This window comes from Pyrgilauda ruficollis, unplaced genomic scaffold (assembly GCF_017590135.1).
Source record: "Pyrgilauda ruficollis isolate IOZ18807 unplaced genomic scaffold, ASM1759013v1 scaffold6, whole genome shotgun sequence".
NCBI lineage: Eukaryota > Metazoa > Chordata > Aves > Passeriformes > Passeridae > Pyrgilauda > Pyrgilauda ruficollis.
In genome coordinates, this window is record NW_024527710.1 from 2910643 (window position 1) to 2936579 (window position 25937).

Genomic DNA, 25937 nt, shown 5'->3' on the forward strand with positions numbered 1-25937 from the left:
CAGGTTTTGAAGTAAATGAGCTTGTTAAGAGTAAAACTGCAGATGTCAGGCTTGGAAGGTACTATGTTGAACATTAAATAAGCAGAAGACTAGGAAACCAAAACCACATGGAAGTCAATCAGTGCCAAACACTGAGTAGCTAACAATGGCAAGTAATCTGAATATTGTGAAATTGAGAAGCTGGAAACATAAATTAGAAGAAGAAAAACACACACTGGTGAAATAGTATCAGTAAACAGATTAGAAGATTATATGAAAAGAATGGTATGAATTACAGCTGTACTTGAAAAATTAATATCTGCTGGCAAAATATTTTGGTACTAATGAAAACCAGAACAACTGTTGATATTATGGTATATGGATCTCCATACTGAAATATGTACAAACCTGATTTAAAAAATAGCAGAGATGGACTAGCTGAGAACATTAAGATTCAAAAATGCAAAACATTAAAACACCAAGCTAATACAAAAATCTTGTTTCATTCTTGCTGAATGACAAACTTGAAAGACAGCAAAAGCATCAAATTTCAAGCTCATTCTCAGCCTATGCACAGCTTGTACTGGTATTTGTCTTTTGTTTTCCTTTCTATTGTCCTGCACTACCTTTGCTAAAAGACGGTTGTTTCCCCCTCCCACTTTCTTCAGGGACTCCAAAGGAGATTCTTTTCCCATCTTTCATTTCACCACACCTCACCTACAGATGATCCAATTCACCAAAAAAAAAAAAAAAAAAAAAAAACCCAAAACACCAGCAAACTTCTCTACAAACACTGACAACTCCGAAGTTTAACTCATGCATTAATATTTTTCTAACTAAACTAGGATATCAATAGATCTGACACCTCAATATGGGCATTTAAGTTCAACATTGACCAAACAATGTTTCAACGTTTCCTAAACCCTTTTCTCCATTTCTACAAAAAGAAATTTTCTTCCATCATGCGCTTAACTGGAGTGTTATTTTTCATTCAGACAGATGTGAACCAACTAGAGATGTGCCTGAACATATTACCAGCATACAATTTGCAAGACTCCTCCTCTTCTCTCTGTGCACAGAACTGATGCTTCTGTCCAGTTTGTCCTTGTCACTCTGTTCTGACTATTGCTCCACTGTCATCCTTGGTATGTTCCATCTCTATTCACCAATTTCCTTTTAAAATATAATACTAAAGATCACTTTAGTAGAATGTTCCAAAGACAAACCATTTTTTGTTTATTAAATTATCTCCCCACCCCTAGACAATAAAGTGCTTGCCTTCACCTTTAAAGGCCTTTTTTAATGTATTTGTCTTCATGTTAAATTGAAATATTGACCTTCATTTCATATATCATGCTTAGAGATTTTTCAAAATTCCTTCGTAATCTCACTCAAAATGCGTTATGCATAGAAAAACCATAGTTTTATTCAAAATTCCTGTTGAAGTTGTGTTGAGAACAATGATTTGACAAATAGTTTGCTATGATGCATATCTTACAATTCGGACCAGTATTGTGCCATTATTTCTTTGCTGTCTTGTTCATGCGATACCTATCTTTTTAGAACTGTCACGAGAGACATCACCTATCTAAATACTACTGAAATACAAATAAAACATAAAGGAAAAATATTAAATACACACATAGAAATGGTTCTAAATCAGTGACCACAACAAAGTTGAATTACATATATTTACACACATGCGTACATACAATGATCGAGTTATACCAAAATGAAATCATTACATACAGCAACATTTGTCTTTTTCCTTTAGACACACCACTACTACATACAATGAAATTCACATAAAATGAGAAAGGCATTTGTAGGTGTGCTTTAATTACTACTCTAGCTCTATCTTCAGCAGCACTATTGCAGCATTTTCCAGTACATGACACCTTGTAACAAAGCATCCCTCAACCATAGCTGGAACACCAGTTAGTGTCTATGTGCAGGGCAAGTGTCTCCAGGCCAGGAACAGGAAAGCTAGAGACTGGGAAATAATGGATGGGAGGATGCCACCAAGTATGTGCTTCACAAGAGTACAGAATCAAAACTCATTCTTCTCTCTCAAAAATACACACATTTAATGTTGGTCTTTTAATTCTAAGAGAAAAACAATTCCAAAAATACAAACTGAACATCAGAGTTAAGTCAACCACCATAATAAAATGAAAACAACATTCACAATAGTTAGGTCTATGGACAGCTGAAGTTTGACAAGTATTTTGTCCCCACACCTCCCCCACTTAAGTCCCCAAGTACATTCCAATATTTATCATTAAATGAATCTCTATGAAAAATACTGCTGGTGTTCAGTTAGAATTAAAGGACTTGGATAAAGTGAAACAATAAAGACAAATACAGATGGTGTGAGTAAGGTTACAAAGGCTTTACATTTTGCATTATCTCAAGATATAAACATTCAAAAATTAACATGAAGTTGCTGTGTTATCAAAATATTGCAGCTATAGGCAAGGCAACATTAAATTAATAGCTGAGGGTGTGAGAAAAAACCCACACATTTTAGTGAAGGTAAACAGAAGTGGGAGTTTTTAATTAGCATTTTTATAAAGCTAATATAACCCAGCCAGCCAAAAGCCAAACACAGGATAAAAAGCTTTCTCTGCTTCCTTTGGCTATAAGGTGACAAAAAAAAATTTCAAGAAAAAAGTCACCTTTTCAAGATGTTCAAGATGAGCAGAAAAAGTCAAATAACCAAGTAATGGAATAAATAAGTACTCACTCAAGTAGTACACTTCAAACCACTGTCATTTGCTAATGTTACATAATTTTATTTTGGTGGCAAACTGTAAGCATGTAAGAAAACTAACCTTATACAGTACAGTGAATAACCACCAAAGTAAAAATATTCTTCTGTTTACTCTTTGGCTAAAACCCCCTCAAAAGTAGCAGACAAAGAAAAAACATCTAATACTGTCAAGAGACTTTTTGATTTTTTTTTTAACAAGTAAAATAATCTTACCAATTTAAAACTTGGTACATTTTATAAACACAAAAGAGGTAATGTTGTAATAAAATCAGTAACGTTACTTCATATGGCAACATTTGTTGACCCTGTGCAATAACACACTTAATTCATACTACATTTATCAAAATATGACTGTTCTACAGGTATGTAGAAATCCTGCACGACTCCTGTCAACTTACTTTTTAACTGGGACAAGAAATTTACAATCAGAGTGCCACAAGAGCTTTCAAATTGTTATTTCCAGTAGAATTAATTTTAAAATCTTCAGATCCTGCATTATTTTTTAGCGGTTAATTCAAATGGAAAATGGAACGTAGAGCACACTAACATCAATGACTGCACCCACTGCCAGAACACGCTGCACTGGTTGGACACTTTTCCTTAGTACATAAAAAGCAACAGCACCCAATAAGCCTGAGAAGAAATGCTGCTGTGTAAATACTGGCAACTATTCCTGAAAAAAGAATTATGGGATGTATTCTCAGAAGCTGACCGATCCCATAATTTGTATTGCATAGGTCACAATCACACATCTATATACACGCCCAGGTCTGTGTGTGCATATACAGCTCTGTGTATACGCACACACCGCACACGCACACACACAGAGAATATATTAAGAAGACAATGAAGTCTGGTCACAGAGCAATTTACAGGCTCAATATATTTTTTTCGGTTTTTTTTTTTTTTTTACACTTTGTTTGAAAGAAAACTTCAGTATTTTACAGTCTTCAGTAGGCATTATATACACTGCACTTATGAAATCTAGAAAGTATTGAAATAGAAATACATTTCTGCAAACATTTGGGTAAGAAAACAAACCAAGATTTTTCAAATATTTGTGCTATCTACATAATATTTTCTCTAAATCACAATAACTGTATCCATGGAATGTTCTCTAGAAAATGTCATCTTTTTTTAAACACCATGCACATTTTTAAGCAATTGTAACCCAAAATATCCCAACCTAAAACAATCTAACAATGTTCAGATTAAAAAATTTAAGTCTCAGATCAGATTTTAAAAAGATAAGTCTTTATCACAAGAGCTGTACTGATAACAATTACATGTTAAGGCTAAACTGGTTTTGTTTTGTTTTTTCTTTTTAGAAACACATTTAAAGACCATTTCTCTCATGGCTCTGCATTATGAACTGTACTTACAGATGACAGTGCAGTGAACATAATGTTCAGTCCTACAGTCAGGATGCAGTTGCTCCTTCCCACTCCACAAGATACTGCACCTTTCCATCAAGTGTCACCCGACGAGCCAACACACGGTATTTTTCCCCACAAGCTATTCTACCTGCTGCACCAAAATAACTAGTGATGGAGTTCTTCAGATGATTGAGCTGTAACTCCTGATCTGCTAAGTTGTTAAGTATCTCTGTATTGAGTTCATCATACTGGTAATCTTCCTTGCTCTCATCATCTTTTACAATTTCTGAATTTTGAGTCTGGAGTGCTTTTCGCGGAAAGCGGCCTCTCCTCCTCAAATGTGGTATTGCAGCAGGCCAAGTTCTTCCTGTACGAGTCCTTTTTCTCGAGTCAGGTAAACTATTGAAAATAAAACCCCACAGCATTAACTCCAAGGGAATTCAACATGTATGCTGTATCATCAGTTATTTCCATGCCACTCATGTAATAATTTTTGTTGTTTTTCACTCAAAAAATACTTATCGCCTACAGATATGTAACTATAAGTATGACACAGTTGGTAACAATTTTAGAACTCTAAATTAAACACGAGCTTTTTGACAACTGACTATATCAATAATGCACACAAAAATGACTCAGGAAAGCACTCAATAGCATGAACCAGAAAGGGGAGACAAAAGACTAAAATACACATACATCAATAGAAGAGAAATTTCTATTTGCTGAACTTGAGAGAGGGAAAAGTTTTTGCTTGCAGGAAGGCTGACTGTAGTTAATAATTTATTCATAAACTCTGTGCCAGATTTTTTTCATGTTCTATTGACTGTAGAAAATCACAGCATACTTAGTATTTTATAACATGAACACACAAACCTACGAAAACAAAAGCTGCTAAAATTAATTCAGAGTACATCAGTTCTTTTGTGACCGCTAGTAGAAAACCAAGCTCAGCAAATGTTTACACAGTTTAATTCTTTTCAGTAAATGTCACTTAGCCACATATTTTACATCAAAAACAATGGTTAGCAAGCACCAAAAAATCCTCACTCTCTGAGCTGTAAACAGAACTATTCAAGACAAATTTTCACTCATCCTATTTCTTTGTATTTCCCCATGCTATTTATAGCTCTACGCAGAGAAAATTTTATTAAAATTAATACACTGCAAATCTTGATCTTTATAGCAGATAGAGTAACTGAGTAGTTACCTATAATGTCTGGAAATGTTAGATGAGGTAGTTTCTTTCATACTGGCAGCACCTGTGGATTCCACATCTGAGGTATTGGATGAATGTGCAGTTCCATCAGATTTCCTGTTTTGCAAGATAACATGTTTGCCATGTAAAAAAATACTCTTACATTAAAAACTGAGCTGACATTTCAGAAGCAAACAGACAAATTACATGATGTTACAATGTTTGATGGGAGGGATTTTTTTTTTTTATTTACCCAACAGTGCAGGGTAATTCCAAGGCTGGGTTCTCTATCACTGGAACTGGTTCATTATCCTAAGGGGGGGGAAAAAAAAGGTACTTCAACTTAAATTTTTTTATCGATTTTATTTGAGAGCAAGGGGGGGAAATATAAATTCATATTAACTTGTTATGTTTTTCTTCAACATTTATGATGCAGTTAGAAGGAAGGGAGGAAGGGGGAAGAAATATCCTTACCAGAGGAGATGACTCTGGAGTTTTGTGAATCATTTTTCTTGTATAGGGACCAGGTGGACGACCTACTGATTTTTTTTTCCCCTTTCTTTCTATACCATTACTTAATTCCCTAGAAGAAAATTTGTATTTTATTCTGTATTACTGATGATAGTTTTCATTGAATACATGTTTTCCTTTGGCAATGAATATACAATTAGATGTTTATTTCTAAAACACTGTATTAAATGAGGTGATTCTGGCAAATCAAAATTTGCAGGTAAAAAGCTACATGGTTTTGTCTTTATAGTAACATAACAGATTCAATGTATTTCTAGGGACATTACTGATTCCCAAATGTTGAAGAGGAATGAACAAGTGTTAAATATAATTTATTCATATGACCACTCTTGGTGAAAAAGATGGCACACTTACCAATACAAGTTACTATTTCACAACATACTTCCTACTGAGAATTCCAGTTAGATTATTGCTTAAGAGATCCAGTAAGGCAAAGGTTTTGTTTCCCAAATAACAGCAAAGTTGGGATCTTTTCTACTGTTCTTACTCCCAAATTTCATGTTGACTTTTTAGAAGAATCCTAATAGAAAGTTAACTACATTTGTTCTAAGACCTTGTCCTCACAAATAATCTGCCTTTACAATTAATTTTTTTTTAAACATTCTACAAAGGAAAGGACTTTTCCGTTGGCACCAAAAAATACCCAAAGTAGCCCCAGTTAAGGACAACACAGCTAGAATGACTGGGTTATTTTACCTCACATCAGGAATTGGTTTAGATGACTTTCTGCCTTTAATTTTGAATTCATGTGAAGTTCCTTCTGGTTCTTTATCAGCCTTTAAAGCAGCATTCGGCGGCACAGGAGGAACTCGAATTCTCAAGCCAAATAAATGCTTCTTTTTCTTTATTTCTTTTCCAGACATAAACCTAGATGATGTTAAATTAACAGTTAAAATTCTGATCCCAAGGAAGGCAACTTTTAAAATAGCAGGGTACATGCAAAACAAAATGATGCAAAGAGAATATTCTTTGAAATACTACTTTATTCCCCTCTTTACCCCATCACAATCCTCCTTCTCAAAAACAGAATGTGAAGTGGAAGGAGGATGGAAGTTAAAACAATTCTCTCTTGGTCTGGGTCACAATCTAAATAGCTATGTAACGTTATAATTTGAAATAGAAACATTATTTAAAACTTAAAATGCCATCTACAGCCAGAGTGATTATCACTGAAGACTGTAACCTAAGTGAGATTAAATAGGCAAACAACACTTAAAACAAAAAGTACCAGTAAAACTTACATAGTCTTGTAATCATTTAATGCCTCCAGGACATGCTCATATCTTTCAGATTTTGGTGTGTCTGCCAGCTGTAAAGTATTAAGAAATCATTTAACCTCTCAAACTCTTTAGTAATAGAAAGATTCCAGTTCCTCTTAGTCATTGTAATGATAGATTTGAATGTGAAGTACGTTAACAAAATATTAGCTGTGCATATTAACAATAATTCCATATATTTTGTGATTTACAGCCAGAGAATTAATGCCAGGATCAAGCCCAGGACATAGAATGAGTTTCACTTTTAAGAAGTACAAGAAAAATATCTCAAAAACATTTAGTATAATGAGGGAAGATAACACCAGATTGCCCTCCCAAGCAATCCTAACAAGACTCCCAAGATCCCAACAGCCTCCCAAGACTCCTAACAAAAAATCTTCTATATGTACTCCTAAATTAATTGAGATTGCAAACAGAGGATAACTATATAGACAAAAGAAGCTAATTATTTATGATAATTATGGCAAAATCCTGCCATAGGACCCAATTCATATTTTTTTAATACTACTCAACTTGATACAAAAAAGAAAGGAAAACACCCGGAAAAAATTATTAGAATTTACAAAATCCCAAACCAGTAGATCTATTTTCATTAACCTTTAGCTAAGACCCAGTCTAACCACCCTCCTTTCCCCAAAGCCTGAACTAGTCCCTATCAAGCTCTCAAAACATGAAATCACCTCTCTGAAAAATTACATAAATAATTAGAGAAAAGCATAACAAGTATGATGCTGACTATCACATGGACACAACATTTAAGTACCAGAATGTAAAATTAGATTGTTTACATTTATGTTGATCTACTTTTCAATTCCAGCAGAACTACCATTATTTCCAGTTGCCATGCCCGAATTTGTAAATTTATCTCTAATAATAGAGCTGACAGCAGTTTATAAGCTTCACTATTAATATAAATACTAAAGACAAGACTGTACAACATTTGCAGCTCAAAGAAACCCAACAAAAAACTCAGGATCAGAAAATTTCTAAAGAATACAATTCTCACCAAACAAGACAGAGAGAAAAGCGCAAAAAATTAAATGTGCTAATAGCTAAAAATAAGTTAATAAATATACTCATAAACCCCAACTTTTAACAACTGACAGTTTACCTGACTACCAAAACTAATGGAGGTGTTCAAGAGGTTTTAGCCAAAGAAAGTAACAACTTGTTTTCCATCTTCACCATATGCATTCCGTACAATCCATTGCTATATAGAGATCTTGCAAGACTAAACTACAGAAAATTGCCACATTTATTGCCTTCTAATTAACAACATGTTAAAAATTACTTGCTTAGGAGTTCTCCACTATTTACTACTATCTTACCTACAGCTAAAACCCTTTTCCTCTTACTCAAATATAAATAGGTACAGAAGGAAACTAAAATGTCATTTTTAACAGTGGCAATTTAAGGAGATCACCAAATGTTGCCCCTAAAATCATTATATCGTACATGTCAATTATTTCTGTGCCTAATTTCTGTTTCCCTCATTTCCCTAATTAACTGAAGTTAATCATATTTTTCAAACCAACTTTTGCCAACTTCATTAACAACATTTAAAATCTGTTCAGAATAAGGTATTTAAATTTCCTCAATACAGCTTGTATTAATTTATTCAAAATCTAGCCCTTTAAAAATGTAGCATTCAGACTTCAAATTCATAGTTCACTTGAAGGTGTTGAAATATTAAAGAATTGAAAACACAAATTAAAGAAGTGAGTTTACTTATTTTGGATCTGCCCTTTCCTTCCTCCCCCTTAGTTACATGTTTTTCACAGACTGAACATGGATGGACTGGAAGCAGAAAGGGGAAGAGCACAGAGAGGAATGAAGCCTTTCAACTTCTTCAAAATGTGCTCCAAGTCAATGACAGCTTCACCCTTCTCATCCACTGCTCTGACCAGCCAGTCAACATGACATGTTGATTATAAGGAACATTATGTTAAATGAACAAACAATTTTCTTCTACATTTCCTTCAATACTAAGAAAAACAAAATGCAAAATTAAATACAGCTTACATACTTGTTAAGCTATACAGCTAGTTAAGCTAGTACAATAGCTAGAAAATTCATTCTGTTGAAAAAATGGTGTAAGAATTACATTTTGTGTAGGCTGTTTTTTAATTCAAAGCTCAAGATTTGTTATGACAGACTTATTAATTTTATATAACTTAGGTAAAAGATGCCACACGTATCAAAGTAAACCAGACGTGTATTCGTGACTAATTTTTAGTAATGCTTTAGTGTTTGCTTCACTTTCTATCAAACTACTGACAATGATAGTTTAAAATACATATGTTTAGACTGCTTTCCATTATTTATGAAAAGCAGTTACATATTTAAACCAAGAACATACACTTTGTTCTCAAATTGTGAGTGCTAATAAAAATGGACTACAGTTATACGAATTCACTGAAGTATAAAAGTAGAATGTACTGATAGAAAATTTCAACCCATTATAAGCCATGTATTTAAAAACCCTTCAAAATCCTAAACAATTTTCACGCACAAAAGGAGTATTTACTCTATTAGCACTATGCCACTTTGAACTTAAGTCATAAATTTTCACATCTAACCTCATATGCAGAAACAAAGATCAACACCGATCATCTTAAATATGAAGTCAATCTACTTGAGTAAATGGATTTCCTTTAATGCTATGATAAATGCTCAGTAATCAAATAGCTGGGAAAATAACTAGTATAGTAATGAACTAAAATAAGAATGTCTTGACAAGTAGCTGAATCTGACTGCAAAAGGATCAAAAACAGACTGCATGCAAACTGACCACCCCCACTGTAAGAATTAGGAAAGAAGAAATCTTTGAGTACAATATTTAATACATAAACAATGTGTTAGAGACAATGACTGTGGTCTTCACATGCAATATTCTCTGCCCTCAATTCTACATTTAGATTTTCAGGTCAGAACACATGAAAATATCAAAGTAATAAAAGAATTATGAAACTAAAACACAATATAGATATGCAACTGAAAAAACAGCTAAGTAACGAAGTCGCCATGCAAGTAATTAGTGGCACAGATAACTTGAAGAAATTTTACAGTTTAGAAAAATATGCACCACTTAAAAAGCATTCTATTTCTGCAAGGAAAGAAAAAGTTATTACTCAGGATTACCAGATTTTAAGGTGCTAAAGGATTTAACATCCAGAGTAAAACAGTTCACAGCTTGTCAACTTTCAGGACATATGTATGCACTGTGATTTAGAAACAAGAAAGGGTATTCTACTTACTTACCTCACCAGGATGCAATCTATCCCAGTTTTCATTAATGTAGGCCATAAGTTCAAGCTCCGAATCAAAATATTTCTTTTTATGAATAACACTTAGGTTGTAAAGGCATAGATGTGCTATATCTACCCTAGAATATTTGAATAAAAAAAACAGAGAAAACAAGTATTTTTCTTCCAATTGCTTTCCTTTGAAACAATTTAGTAGAAAAGATATTAGCATTATACAAGTGGAGGAACACAAAGCCCAACTTAAAACACTCAATCCAGACAACACTGGGAAGCCTCCTGCAATTTCTCTTCAAGTGATTTCTTCTGTTTTGCATCTCACTTTCATTTCTGCCTCATCTCATTGTCATGATATTTTTTTTAACTCCAAAACTGGTCTGGACCATGGGATACGTAAGCAAGTCTGAATCCATACTTGAATGTATCGGTTCTGAATTCATGCAAGTATTTTGGTGAATTAACAAGGTAATTTCCACCATGTATTTGTTAGCACTAGGTATATATCCACTAAATTGTATATAATTTCTATTACAGACTATTTCCATTAAGTCTATTCAAGGAAACTATTATAAAATGTATCAGGATGTGTGCTCTGGTACTCACTATGTTTGGCTTAGATAATAGCAGGATCCTAAACCTGCAATAAACACTTAACTTAGATATCTCAATCTTCACATACACAAGTGAGTAGTTGCTTGTTACTCCACTGAATGATCCCAGGATTGAATCCCAAGAGCATGCAATCACAATATATCTCTACCCTTAAAGACAATCTTTGAAAGAAATTTATCCCAGATCATACACACAGCACAAATGACTCGGGAAACAGCTCAAGCTAACAAGATTATTTCCTTTTTACCAACAAGAATCAGAACACCAAAAGGAAAAGCAGAGCATATATTCAACCCACCCTTTTTTAAAATTCATACTTACCATCTCAAGGGTAAACGTTTGAGGTATTCTGGTCCAGAACTGCAAACTGAGCAAATGAACGTATAAAACCTAAAAATACACACATATGTATATGTACACGTGGCTGGGTGGTGGGTGTCCGTACACACAGGGTTTTAACACCCTGATCATGAAAAAAATGAAAGTTAAGCAAACTAGAAACACAGCCATGTAGTGAGTCTCCTTCTTTATCTTACTTTAGCAACTTCTATAACCTGTGCTGATACCTACTGGGCCAGATACAAGGTACTTCTTTGATTTCATCCTGCACCACTGTTTCATTCTGCCTGAGAAAGTCCCTCAGCCTGTGACTGTATCAGTTAAGATGCTCTGTAATGCCCCCAGCACTATTGCTCAAATGCAAAAACCTGTGCATCAGTGTAAATATGCATTTTAAGGACCCATACATTCCTGGGTCCTAACTCAGTTCCTTCATACAAACATTCCAGAAAAAATTCCCACATAAAATTATAATAAATAATGAATGAAATGCTCTTTGATTCTCTTCTCCAGTTTTCCTCTTTCATCTGCTGCAAGTGCTCCAAGTTCCTCTTAAAATAAAAGCACAGACCAGCACTCTTTTGTTTCTTTTTGTCCTAACTCCTCACACATGAACAGAAGATGTAGAGTTGCACCTATTTTATAAAGCATTTCCACACAAAGTAAGAGCTGCAATCCAACTATCGTTGGTCACCTCTCCCACCCACCACTGCATCCTGTTCAAATGAAATGAAGAACTGCATTTTCCTGCCACCCAAACACAGGCTATCTTGTATATAAACTTCTACTCAAAACCCTTTTGGAAAAATACTGTTGTGTTATGGATGCCCTAATAAAAGCTCATATGTGAGACTTCCCTCACATTTTAAATAAATACAACCAACAAAATATAGCTTAATTTTCTTACCTGTCACCAAAAAGCATTGGCTTTTGGAGGCACTGCACACAAGCCTCATGAAACCACTGTTTACATTTGCAGCACTGCAACATCTTTAGATACCAGCTTCAACAACAGAAAGAGACACAAGATGTGTTTAAAAAGTTACTGAAAATTGTTTCTTCATTATATTTAAATTAAATAGGAAGGGATCTTTTGACCCAAAATGATCTGCACAGTTTATAAAACAGTCATCTCTATGGATATTTCAGTAACATTTAGTTCCATAATGAATTACGAGGAAAGACAGAGAGGAATAATAAAAGATAGCCTAGTAAAATAATTAATTAAATTATTAAATTAAGGAAAAAAGCTATTTACTCTGACATCCACCTTTTAATTTTAACTCAGGAACTGCATATAAGCTCCTTCTGACAGATTTAGCTTTCTTGTTACTTTCTAAAGCACAACACAACTGCATTTAGTCACAAATATTTGTTCTGGGGATCCAACTACTTGAATCCTCAAAAGAAACCTCACAGTTTACACCTTTTCCTTTTTCAGCTTCTCCCTTGAGAAAAGGACCCATGCAAAACTGACAGCCATGTTTGTTCCAGTCTCAAACCAGAGCTCTGTCCTGCATGTATACCCTCAAAAACTTTGCTTTTTTGTGGGACTCTTTACTTGCCTTGACCTCAAATCTCCAACGCTATTTTATTCTTTCACTCATTCATGCACACCAGAGTACTCATCTCTGCCTGCTTAAGAAGTCCTCTTCTTGCCTTTCTTGTAAAAAAGAACCAGCAGAGGACTCTGTAATGCCATAAGAGGAAAAAAAAAATTTTTCCCCTACTAGTCACTGAAAACCAGGATATGACATTATGGTAGAATCAGACAGCTGTCTATTTCAACAAAATTTAATAAACTAATCTCCAGGTACATTTGTTTTTGTGACTTATGACAGAGCTGAGTTAACGTGAGAAAAATTCTGCCTAGAACTGCAAGATCATCAAGAAACAACTCCATCGAAACTCAATACATCAACAGTAGCAACACAAAAAATATTTATTGCTCATTACAGAATGTACTGTGATGATCACATGACAAAATTAAAACAAACCAAAATATTTTATGGGAGAAGAAAAGAGATTAATATACTTCCCACTGTGAGACACTTAAAAATGTATGGAGAATTCAAAATCCCACTTGGCATCCGGTTTCAACAGAAACAAAAACTAACAAGTTCACAAGGAAGCCTAGAAGAAAAGTGTCTAAGTTTGTAGCTGCAGTAAAGTTCTTACATATTATCCATTTACTTACTCTCCAGGTCCTCCACAATAGCAGTAACACTGCTGGACATTGGTTTTATGACCTGCATCCCACTCAAGGTCTGTTGCATTATATGGTAACGTTTGTTTCATGACTTGCAGTGCTTTGGCATTTGGTCCTTTCTTAAGCGCACCACCTCTCTGGGCCAAAACAGACACATTAGTTTACAAAAACCAGTCATGTATTTCTGAAACTTTCAAAGCTTTTCATTTGATTGTAGAAAAGTTTTCATAACTTTCAAGTCAAATATTTTCAGGTGTATTTATGTTTTAATACTAGCATGTTTGCTTAAAAGTATAACATTGTCAGTTTCTAAAAATAGCATTACGTCTCAACATACAAAATTTGAGTTCAGATCAAAGATAAAGAGATCACTGAAAAAATGTCATATCTTTTTATTGTTTCAATTGCAAAAACAAAGATGCATGCAATATGAAATGTATTAACTTTTTTTTTTCTAGAAACACACCTTTGTTGTTGTTGCAAACACACACTGTCGACAGAGCCATTTATCATCTGAATCAATCACGCTGGAATCGATATTTGGTGTGTGACACAGCTGATGGTAACCTGGATGAAAAATGGTCAGCCAAACTGTTATTAAAATGACAAAAGCTTACACAGAATTAACTATGTTGCCAAAGCACATAACTTAATGCAACTCTAAGGCATTATCCATCATTAAGTGCCAAAAACCCGAACAAAAAGATTGGTAACACATTCAAAATGGTCTTTTATATTTTCTTAGTAATAAAAAATAATCTTGACTTACAGAACAGGTGTTAGTCACTTTAACATGGATTATCATCTTTCACTGAGCTGTTAATAGCCACTAAGGGCTACAAAATTTAAGATCAGTTGAGCAGTCAGTCATAGCCGGGCAAATATCCTCCTTTGTGAAACAAATCAAAACATCTTTTAAAATGCAGTAAATAGAAAAAAATCTAGTTACCTTGCCCACATTTATCACATATAACCATTTCATTTGGTGCTTCTGAATACTCTTCCTGACATATTGTACAGACCATTTCCCCACTCTCAGTGGCTCCTAGACAAAGATGAAATTGTGATTTTTTTCAGATTATATCTGCAGTTGAAACACAGTTACCACATGTATAGCCTTCTGCATAATTTCACTTACAGATGCATGCATTGTAGAAACACGTTGTTACAGTGACCAACTTCTTAATAAGAACATATTCAGACATTTTGTACAGACTGTGTTATAAATATATCACTTATGGTAAGCTATCAGATATTTATAGGCTTTATATTGCCTACCAACTATGCAGTCCATGGTTCCCCAACATCAACAATAAAAATCCAGTAACTGAATAAAGAATGCAAATGTAGGCTAAAAATACATACTATCTGAGTTGGAAGGGACTCATAAGGGTCATCAACTTGAAGTTCTCATACTCATTTATTAAATTTTGACAGTTAGGATAAATGAATCAAAGATTATAAACTAGTACTACACAGAAGCAGAACAGCATTTTTTACAAGCTTAAAGAAATAAAGCAGTTGATTTTTTGCTATTACAAATACAAAGCTTTTCCTTTAAGTAGACAGTGTTTAGCTTAAACATCAAGAATCAACAAGAGCCAGAGCAGATTTCCATTGTGTTTGTACAATGAGAAAATTGTAACTGATTTTCAGAATAAATTATCATCCCTGCTTCATTAGCATTAGGTTATAAAAACATTAACTGCTATCGAAATGTCTGAAAACCAATAAGGTATTATACAATTGGTGCCTCACTTGATAACTACACATTTCTTTATATCACATGAATACTCCAAAATCTGTAATGGTTTCTTGTGTGCAACAGTTTTGGTGCTCCTTTTAAGTGTCAAAACTCTGCTCAAACAGAAGATTCACCAAGCTTTCGTTTCTTTCCATATTATGTCATTTCAACTGAAAACAGTACAAAGAATATAAACCTGGTGTAAATTAGGGCCTGGAATTTTCTGTTAAGGCAGAGAACATAATCCACCTCCACCCAAACAAACTCAAAAGTGATTATTTTTAGAAGTCTTCTCCACCTCATAAATGTGAAAACAAACAAACAAACGCCCAAAAAAACCAGTAACTTCAATGACAGTTGTTTGAAAATATTTTTTTCTTATTTAATTTTTGTTCCTGGTTCACATTAAATTATATTACTCTTTAGAATAGAAGAATATAATAATCTTTTTTAGCAGCCAACAGTAATCTAAACAAACAGGATACCAAACAATTAATACTTCATGGTGTTCTTGCCTGTTTGTATGTCCTTCCAGAGAACCCAGGATTTGGAACTGTCTTCAAATATAACGAAGCAGTTCTGTTTCAGTTTGTTTATCTGAAAGACAAAAATACAGTAGAAGCCATGAGTAAAAGCACTAAACAGAAAGATGTATTTAATACTACATAAGTGAGACAATAATACCGCAATTTCCAACAGTACGCGACACTTTAAGACTCCAGTGAAGTTAAAAAATGTGATTACCTTTTTGATAGTTCCAAGATAAAACAAGCCATCTGACCATCTAGCTAGGACATCCTGACCTTCCTCAAATTTACAAAGTGGCTTTTTGGCTTTCTGTCCATCATGCACCGACAGCTTGGCCAGAGATGCTGAGCTCTTATGGCTGCGACGTAAAGGAGACCGCTTATGGACCAGTGAATTTCCCACCGCCGCGGAGTCTCTAAGGGAAGGCAAGCAAGAGAAGAGGTAACCGCAACTGGGTTAAAGGAACCGTGCACTGGAAACACCAACATGACCAACTCCAGGTAACAAAACACCTGCTTGTCTTTTCTAACTTTACACACCTTTAGTAGTGGTGCCTCTGCTACTATGCAAGTGGACAAAATCTGAAAGGAACAAATTTACAAAAGAGAAGTGTTCTAGGAAATCAACTAATGTAAATGAGGATGGGGATGCACAAACTTTCCAGCTCAGAGACTCTTCATAAAATCACCAGAAGCATTGAAAAACACATCAAAAACATTAAATACAGGATTACTTATGCAAAACTTAAATCACTGCCAGTTTTCTAAAATTCCAAGGAAACTAAAAAGATCCCAAGCCAATTCTAACTGCACTACCTTGGTTGGGAGAATACAGCTTGAGCATTATGCTGGCGCAAGGTAAACACTGAGGTACCTCCAACACAGAATCATGCAATGCCACCAAGCATAGCTGTAGAGCTTTCCACCACAGGAAGAATTTCTACATGTTGAATTTCTTACTTAAAATAAATTTTCCTCTCTTTTAGAGTAAGGGTGGAAAATAACAAGGAAGGAAAAACAACTGATCTTGCAGCCTTTCTTCATACATGAAACCCAAAATTGTAAGTTATTTGTATCAATAAGCATTTTTCCTCATATATTCCACAACATATAGTCTATCTATATGTAAGTGTGGATATGCTTTTATGTCAGACTAGCTGTCAAACACTACACATCAATTAAAGCAGTAAAATAGAGAAAATTATAAAACAGTACCACAGAGTGCACAAGGCAGAATTTCATAAGTAATACTCAGAATTTGAGACTTTTTAATAAAGTTACCATTTGTATATCCAAATGTATTCTCTAGAAACTACATGTATGTGTAACTAGGATGCAAACACAGGGATCAAGGAATTACATAGGATACAGTCAATTGAAGAGCAGTTTCACCTCACTCAAGATATCTTAGGTACATTATTAGCACCAGAAACATTTGAATTAATCTCAAAGCATCAACAAAAGCAGTAAACTAATTAATGTCCCATATAGTTTGAGAATTGCTATACATATATTTGAGAAGTTGATCTACAGCTTCACAGAGAAAGGAATCTTCTCTCTAAAGAATTTACTACACAAAATATGACAATAAAACTAGAAAAGTAATGGCTTACAATATCACATTAAACAGTTCAAACCAAGAAGGTTAGGCACAAGAAAATCATCTGCTTTAAGCATATTTATAATCAATGTGACATTTAATAACAACATGACAGAAAGAGCAGCTATAATATAATATAATGTGCCTCTGGCGTCCTCATGCACAAATGGGTCACCAATTTAAGTCCTGCTTGATCCCAAACACAAAAATATTTAGATGGGTGACCAGGGAAGAGCAGAGGAACAAAAAAATCCTTTGGCTTGTTTCACAGCTGACACCTTATCACTTCACCTGAAATCCTTCATCACTGCATCAGAAAATTAAACTGTCATTTTCCATCTTCTCTCTTCATGGTGCAAGTAACAATGTTCAGACCCACCACCCAGCCAGATTTCCTAGATAAAGAATCTTACCAGTTCTGCTGCTTTTTACACAAAAACTGATTCAAGTTACTGCTACTTTTGCTCAGCTCTACTCAAACCTCTGCTAAATGAGACAGGACACATGCAGCATTCAAAACAGGTTTACTGTAACACAGTAAAAGCCTGACTGCCTAGGACACTTCTTGCTTTCTCGGCACTAACTTCTGGTTTACAACTGGTTTGACAGAACTACCCTCAAAGAGGTTCAAAGATTTTTCTGGGGTTTAAGACCCTAGAAAAAGCTAGGTTAGCCTAGCTAGCCTAGAAATAGGTAGCTATTCCTGCTACAAGGCAGGAATGTTTACTATTCTTTTCCAGTACTTGAAGAAATGTGTGAAAAATCTTGTACCAAATACACAAAAAGACAAATTCATTTATCATAAACAGTACAGATTGTCACTTGAAACACAACTGTGAGCTTTATTTTTTTAAAAAGTCTTCAAAAGCATTCTTTTAAGTACAAAGGTTTGTCTCACAACACCACTGAGGCACAACAACAAAAAAAAAAAGAGCGCATCATTTTCTGGCACAAAACACTTAAGTGAATCTATACATTCACTTATACAACAATGTAAATACACAATAGCAGCTTCAGACCCTGAAGAACCTTGATACCCAGCAAAGACGTGAGCCAATAAACCAGACACTTCTCCATTGTCCACACTGCTCTCTTTGTGAGTGATGGCAGTGCTGAAGTGACAACTAAACAGCTCATGAAGCAGCTCCTGCTGTGGCAGTTCATGGTTTATCTCAGACAGTGAAAATAGGGTTAGTATTACAATAGGCTGACAGTAACTTAACAGTTGCTTGCCACATGGATAGGAAGTTTCTCTCCAGGGAAACACTCCCTCAATGTTTTTGACTGTGATTAAGTAGGAAGTCAACTGTTTTAACAAGTTGACTTTAATGAACAGGACATAAGTTACTTAAAGTAGGTGTCTCCAAAGTATCTTCCAGAACCACTGCACAAGAAATGCAATGCAGACCAGTGTAAAAGCCACATGCACAAAATGTTACTAACTTGCCCATCTGTCTTGTCACGGCTCTAACTGTTGTAGTGGAATGCCAAAAAGTCACACCTACCATTAAAATAAAACTTTTTTTGGAAGTTCAAATGCAAACTGAATTTTAAAATTGACAAGCAAGAAGGTTAAAGTTCCACATTTTCCAGCAACTTGCTTTCCAGTCTTCCTTAAAGTTAGCTTCATAGCACCTTCCTAACATATAACAGAGTTACCAACAAAATTAGTAACCTTGAAATAACAAATCTTAAACACTTCTCTCCAAGAACTTAATTGCACAATATCCATCAGATTCAGTGTTTTTCAAAAAATCTTACACAATATAAAGATTTACATTATCTCATTAAACTTTCACAACCAAGCTACACTGTATGTCATACAGGATGTATGGCTTTACATCTATGACTCAATGTTAAGTATGTTGTGCTGCATTCTTATTCTAGCACTTAAAATGCAAAAACAAAAAAAAAGTACTTATATACCCATACAATCAAGAACAACCAACAAAAAGTTAGTGGTGGCAGTGAGTAAAATGTGTCTGCACACTGATATACGTTTGAAAACAGAAATGCACTTCCACCTTTTCTTGAGAAGTTGATGTCATGAAGTACTGAAAATGCTCACTGATTTTCACCTTGGAGTCTAGACCATAGCCACAGATACTCTCAAGCAAGACAGGCAGATGGATACCTTCTATTCATCTACTTAAATTTGTTTATAATACGTTGCAGAAGCAGGAGATTGTCATTGTCAACAGGAATGGCAAACTTCCTCCCAAAGTCAACTACTTAAATCAGTCTGATTTATGAACCATAAGCAGTTACTATGTCTAGCACTGTATTTATCAAAATTACATTTGTTAGTTTTGACTCACTTGTAACTCTAACTTCTATCAGCAGTTAGAAAATCTTGGTGTTCATTTGGTACCTCTACAGCTATCCTACGTGGAAAAGCTGGGGAAAAAGATGTGAAGAGCCTGGAGGATTAAAAAGACTGCGCATTCTTGTTTCCAAGTGTCTTGTTCTTAAAATCATTCATACTCCTGTACTCCTTCAGTCTCAACAACTGCTATGAAAAAACTTCAGTTAAGAAAAACTCCCTTGACCAGTGGTTGGGGTTTTTTTCCCAGCCATCTCAGTTCACTGATCTGTTTAACAGAACAATTTGTAAGCACAAGTGAATAAATGCAAACAAGCAACTTGGGACACAAACTCCCTCAGCTGGAACTGCCAGACTGCATGACTCTGAACTAGTCAGGTTCACCAACAATCCATACAATTTCAGGAAACTTTTCGAAAAGAGCTGCCTGATTCATAAATGCTGCAACAGTAACAGATGATAGCTACCCTATGAGCACAGATAGTTTTTGGAAGCATTAAAGATACTAAGTTTTAACAACAAATTGCCCAAAGAACATTATGAGAAAATTTTAAACCACTGAGAAAAATCAAAGTGTGAAAATAGCTCATTTATTCCTAGTAAATACAAATCACAGTGAAGGGATGATTACTTTAAAGACTTGTCAGAAGAGAATTCAGATAGAAATCACACACAGAGCATTCTACTAAGACAGCCCACAGAGGCTTAGGATCTATCTCAAAACTGGAACTGTGGTATCCCACAGGAAAGGAAAATATAATAAAAGACCTTATGACAACTACAGATAATCACTTCAGATTCTGGAAGTATGATGTTACTGCTGATTAATTGCAATTTTTTTGGTCTCAAGTTGCAAACTAGCCCTTTATTACAGAAAAATTAACTATGAAGAAGTTGTAAGATGATGTAAAATACCAGCAGTCTTCTCTCCTTAAAACAGGAGAGTTAACATTCACATGGAATGAGGAGAGTGGAGGTGTAGCAAGGGCTCAGAACACACAAAACTCGTGGCAGTTTCACACATGGCTTATCCAATACAGCAGCTTGCTCCCTTCCCAGCAGCTCTGGAATAACAAGCTGGCTTCTCCATTAACTTCCTATTCAGTTTTCTTTCCCTTAATATATGAATATATGAATTCACTGACTGATATTTAAAATAAATTGAAGTACCTCACAGAGAGACCTGGTGACTAAACAAGCCAGGCACACAAGCATTCACAGCTAGAAGACAGCAAAAAAGGGGAATTAACCTTGTCTGAGAGTAATAATCACAGCTTGTTTACCCAGCTCCACATAACCAAGCTCAAGCCATGTTTCCAACATTGCCTGTGACCTGGAACTGGTACCTACGTTAACAGCTGGAGAAATGTTAGATCCTGACCACATTTCTTCCTTTCCACTTCCCCACTATTTATGAGATCTCATATCAACCACTATCTGTTCACTGTGGCAAACATCCTTTCTTCCCCCAAATAAAGATTCTGCTGGGCCAAGAAGACAGTCAAAATTAACAAGATGACAAGTCAGACTTAGGTTAGCTTCCTCCACCCCAACCCAGGTCCAAACCTCAGATCAGGATAATTCAGTGGATAACAAAAAGAGAAAAAAAATCACTTTGCTTTTCATAATACCAATGTTATTGCAACAGTCTCTTTTCAATTACATGTAAACAGGCTATTATATTAGTACATTGCCATTAACTTTTATTAAGCAAAGAATCAAGTACAAATCCAGATTATAGTCTATCCTCTACACTACTTCACAGACTGAAATGAATATTGCTTTTCCAATGTGCTGCACACACTTGAAGCTCCTTATCTCTACACTGCTCTGCATGCTGGTACAAACAAAAGCCAACTGTACCACAGAAAGGCAAGGGGACTCTAATCTAGGCATCTCTCAGTCTAGAAAAGCAGAGAGTAATGACTGGGAGATGAGAAATATGTTGTCAAAATTACTTTGTTTTAAGTGTTGTTTCGGAAAATACAATAATTCAGGGCAGAAAGGTTCTCAGGAATTCTCTAGTCCTGCTCAGCATAGCATCAGCCATGAGGCCAAACCAGGCGGCCACACAAGCACCCTGTGCCCCTGTTTCACTGCTGAGCTGCCCCCTAGGGAGAGGGGATGTTCCCTACCCCATCAGAATCTCTCTTACTCCAATGCAGGCATGTAGCCTCTTATCCTCCTGCCATGTACTGCTGTGAAGAGACTAACAGCAGCACACTAACTTTCTCATAGGAGCTGGAAGGCTGCAGTTATGTCTCCCTGAAGCTGAATGAACCTGGTTCCCTAAGCCTCCTCTCACAGAGGAAGTGCTGCAGTCCCTGACTGTCCTGGTGGCCTTACACCAAACTCTTCTAGTTTGATGTCTCTTGCAGTAGCAGCACCCAAATATAGCATTCTACTGAGATGCTGTCTGATGAATTTTGTGTAGAAGGAAACAATCATTTCCCCTCTGTCTTCTACTTCTGTTATTAACCCAGGATACCACTTGCCTTAGCACACAGGACATAGTGCTGGCTGCTATTCTGCTTTCTGTCCGTCAGATCCCCAGACAATCTTGCAAAATTGACTCCCAGCCAATCTTAGCCTGGGATTCCTTCTTCAGATGCAGGACTTTGCTTTCTTATCTGTTGAATTTCATGAAGTTCATGTTCAATCTCTTCCTTCAGCCTTGCTGAAACTGAGGCTGGACGAGGTTCTCCCCATGTTCAAAAACCCTGCCGTTTTTAACACAGAAGGTGGTCAGGCTGTTCAGGCCATGATTTATATCTTTGGGGACTGTTACCAGCCATCACCATTCCATGCATCCAGAAATATCCTCCAGGAAGACTTCATGACTTCCCTAATGACCAAGTGAAGCTAACCAGCCTGTGGTTCCCTGGGCTGAACACTTAGCCCTTTCCCAAGATGGGTGCAATACGTGCAATTCTCTAATGACTGTGGATTAGCCCTGTTCTTCACAACCTGTAATAGTGAGGAAGAGCCCCACAAGAACATCACAGAGTTTCCTTGGTGCTCTTAAAAGCAGCCTGGTCCCATGGGCCTACATGAGTCAAGTTCACATGTTTATTCAAACTGGCAGCAAGCCAATTTATAGGCCACTCCAGCAAAGCTTAACAAACCCACCATGGATAGAGGTTAAAATATAATTTAAGGCAGAACAAATTTGGCCTACCAATGATTTCAGGGTAACCATTCTGTGTAAGCCACTCCTTGTCAGTAAGATGAGAAATTGTAACTTGCTTATTCTCAGCTTTAGCCAGTCAACCCTATAGTAGGCATGATAATCAAATGTGACTTCACATAATACATTACTATCCCAACAGGATGGTTGGCTTTGGTGAGGGTTTTAATTCTTTTAAAGGCTCTTATATTTTGGCTAGAATTTTCTGAGTTCTTCTGTCTAGGAAGAACTCTCTAGTTATCACAGAATATCTTCTCATTTGTGAGTTTTTAAAATAGATCTATGCTTTCAAAAGTATATACATCACATTAAGTGACAAAAGTAATAAATTTTGCTTCTAAGAAATAAAAACTCGTAATAAAAACTGAGGCCCCACAGCTTATTAATCTGATTTGTAGTTATGTCTACGAATCTGTTGCATATCAGAAAGAAGTCCAGCCAGAGAACTGGGGGGAAGTGACTGCTTGTGACACAAAACTTATCAGACAGCATCTAGATAGAATACTGTGCTTTTGCTCTCTGACCCTGTGAAATATGACTGTCCTTAATAACATTGATGCATACTGTTAAAAAGAGGTGCTCCCCAGCATTAGTGTCCTCCCATGTTCATAATACTACAATCATTTGTGATTTTATTTTTGCTCACATTCTCCCTCAAGAAATCTTAAATAACTAGAAGTGTTTTAAATCTCTTTGATATAAATAGCGAAAGAATTAGAGTTTAAAAGATCTTTACAGAATAACATATTTAGTACATAGGGAAGAAAGACAGGGCAGTCGTGTACTGCAAGAGCCATTTGTTTGGGGTTGATCATGTGTTTGCACACAAAGGTACAGGGAAAAAACAATAGTACTGGGTCACAAGACACCTTTTCCAAGCATAATTCCCTTGCTCTGGGAGAAGTGGGGAAGAAAAAGGATTTCAGAGCTGACCAAAATCCCATAATAAGTTTTCTTTTTTAAGGTTAGTCTGCAAGAACAGCAACCTCTGTAAGCATTCCACTGAATTTAAAAAATAAATAGATCTAAAATATAAGTAGTGATATCCTTGAAGATATTTAGTTAATGAAGTATGTCCAGACTCATCAGTAACACTCTCATCATCAGCTCTCCTTCTCTCAAACAAAGTTAAGCATCTTGATTTCACTCCTCCATGGACATTATCTCTCCAGCCATACCTGTGGTTTTATAATTCTTCTCCTGTTGTGTTTTGCTCAAAGACACACTTCCCCTCCATTTCCGGCAAGGAAGGCCTGTGAAGAAGGTGAAACCAACTCTGCAGCAAGGCCAGTGGCCGCTCACGCAAAACATGCGCCCAATTCACAAGCTAATCAAAGATTCATACTGGCTTCTAGTCACATCTCCAAGCTTCCTTCTCCACAACTCACATGAGGAGCACAAAATATGCTTCAGTGCCTCTACATTAATTCACATCCATCTCCAGGGAATACTGAAGTCCACTGTCTACTAGGAAATTAACTGGAACTTATTTGTTACAGCTGCTCTTCTCATAAATTTTACCTGATCTCCTGGTGCAGGGAAGGACAAACATAACTTCATACCAACTATCAATACATGTCTCTTTCACCTATTAAAAAAATATATATACCATGCTGATTAGCCATATTAAGTATGAGAAGCATCTCCATCTGATTTTAAATTCTTTCCAGAACAGAAAAGGCAAGTTGTTGGGAAGCCACACACCTTTATTTGACAAAACAAGGGTTAACTGTGGAAATCATTACTACATTATACTCTCAGCACAGATCCACGTTTCACAGCTTGTAGCTCCTTGCAAAGGCTCTTCTCATTTTCACTACATTATGCATTTTCTTTCATATGTTCAATCTTTGTTTTCCCTTATTCTCCTTTAAATGAAAAGCTAAGAATTCATTAACCTGTGTTCTAATAATACAGAAATGAAACATTTTTGCCTCTCTTAGTCTCAAATGCTTTCAGATTAAATGCAATTTGAGCTTTCAAAAAAAGGGACAAACATTACCAGGTTAACTTTCACCAACCTGATTACAGATCAAAAGAAAAATAAACAGGAGGGAAACTTTTTTGTTACTATCCCACACTTTTGGCAGTTTGAGTGTATATCATTGATCACATTCCCTTACACTAAGGCAGGAGAAAACCATGTCATTATCCATTACTACGCTTGACCTTTTAGAGTTATGATAAGCTGGGGCTATCACAAATTCCAGAAAGAACCATAATGCTACACTGCTTTCCTGGCAGAGCCTTCCAGTTAATTATGCAGGCCCTCTACTTCTAATAACACCCTGATCCTTTATGGATGAACGACAACCCCTCATATTTCAACACTAATATCAGCGTCCAGAGCATCCAGCACTGAACCATATTGTTCCCTTTCACTAAAAGAGGCACCAGCCCATTTTTTCCACAAAATTCAATACCAAAAAAAGGAAAACGCGTTACTACATATCCTTTCAACCAGCAACAGCTACCACATTTAAGTGGAGTAAAAACCTGCTGTGCACATTCAAATCGTCAAGCCTGACAGAAATTAAGAGGTGAGGCACTTCAAACAAACCAACAAAAAAAAAAAAAAAAAAATCCCAAATAAACAAACAAAAAGAAACAAAAAAAAAACCCCAAACACAAAGTTACCAACGAAAACCACTACCTCTTTGTGCTGCTCTCTTCGCACTCGAGCAAACGCAGCCTACTCGGACAATATCCTTAAAGGAGAAGATGAAAATACAGCTGGCGCGAGGCTGAAGGCACCTCACCGCTGCAGCCCCCGGCCCCGCCGACCGGCCCGCTGCCTTCCTCCCTTTGTTTTGGTCACCGAGGAGCACCACTGACCCCTCACATTCGCCTGCCAGCGGCCGCTCGGAGGGAGCTCCCTCCCCCTCCCTCCAAGGCCTCGGGCTCCCCGCGCCGGAGCGGGCCCCTGGCCGCGCTCCCCGCCGCGCCGCTGGGATGCGGCACCGGCGGCCCGGGCTGCGGGGATCGCGCCCCCCCCACCGCGC

The 25937-nt window shown here is 36.2% G+C and overlaps 1 protein-coding gene across 3 annotated transcripts in view; it reads right to left on the minus strand.

The window, feature by feature from the left end:
* Positions 1–1378: 1378 nt before the first annotated feature.
* Positions 1379–25937, minus strand: part of MTF2 (metal response element binding transcription factor 2) — a 24852-nt gene continuing 293 nt past the window's right edge. The window contains exons 2-16 of one of the 3 annotated variants that reach the window (XM_041483265.1): positions 25589–25643; positions 16043–16241; positions 15814–15895; positions 14504–14599; positions 14021–14121; positions 13543–13691; positions 12253–12348; positions 11328–11396; positions 10393–10516; positions 7096–7163; positions 6551–6721; positions 5798–5906; positions 5577–5635; positions 5336–5440; positions 1379–4527 (exon numbers count right to left, since the gene is read on the minus strand). In XM_041483265.1, coding sequence (XP_041339199.1) covers positions 4173–4527; positions 5336–5440; positions 5577–5635; positions 5798–5906; positions 6551–6721; positions 7096–7163; positions 10393–10516; positions 11328–11396; positions 12253–12348; positions 13543–13691; positions 14021–14121; positions 14504–14579 — 1482 coding nt within the window. In that variant the 5' untranslated portion in view covers positions 14580–14599; positions 15814–15895; positions 16043–16241; positions 25589–25643 and the 3' untranslated portion in view covers positions 1379–4172. The remainder of the gene's footprint in view (positions 4528–5335; positions 5441–5576; positions 5636–5797; positions 5907–6550; positions 6722–7095; positions 7164–10392; positions 10517–11327; positions 11397–12252; positions 12349–13542; positions 13692–14020; positions 14122–14503; positions 14600–15813; positions 15896–16042; positions 16242–25588; positions 25644–25937) is intronic. The other 2 variants (XM_041483263.1, XM_041483264.1) reach the window with 2 other exon arrangements.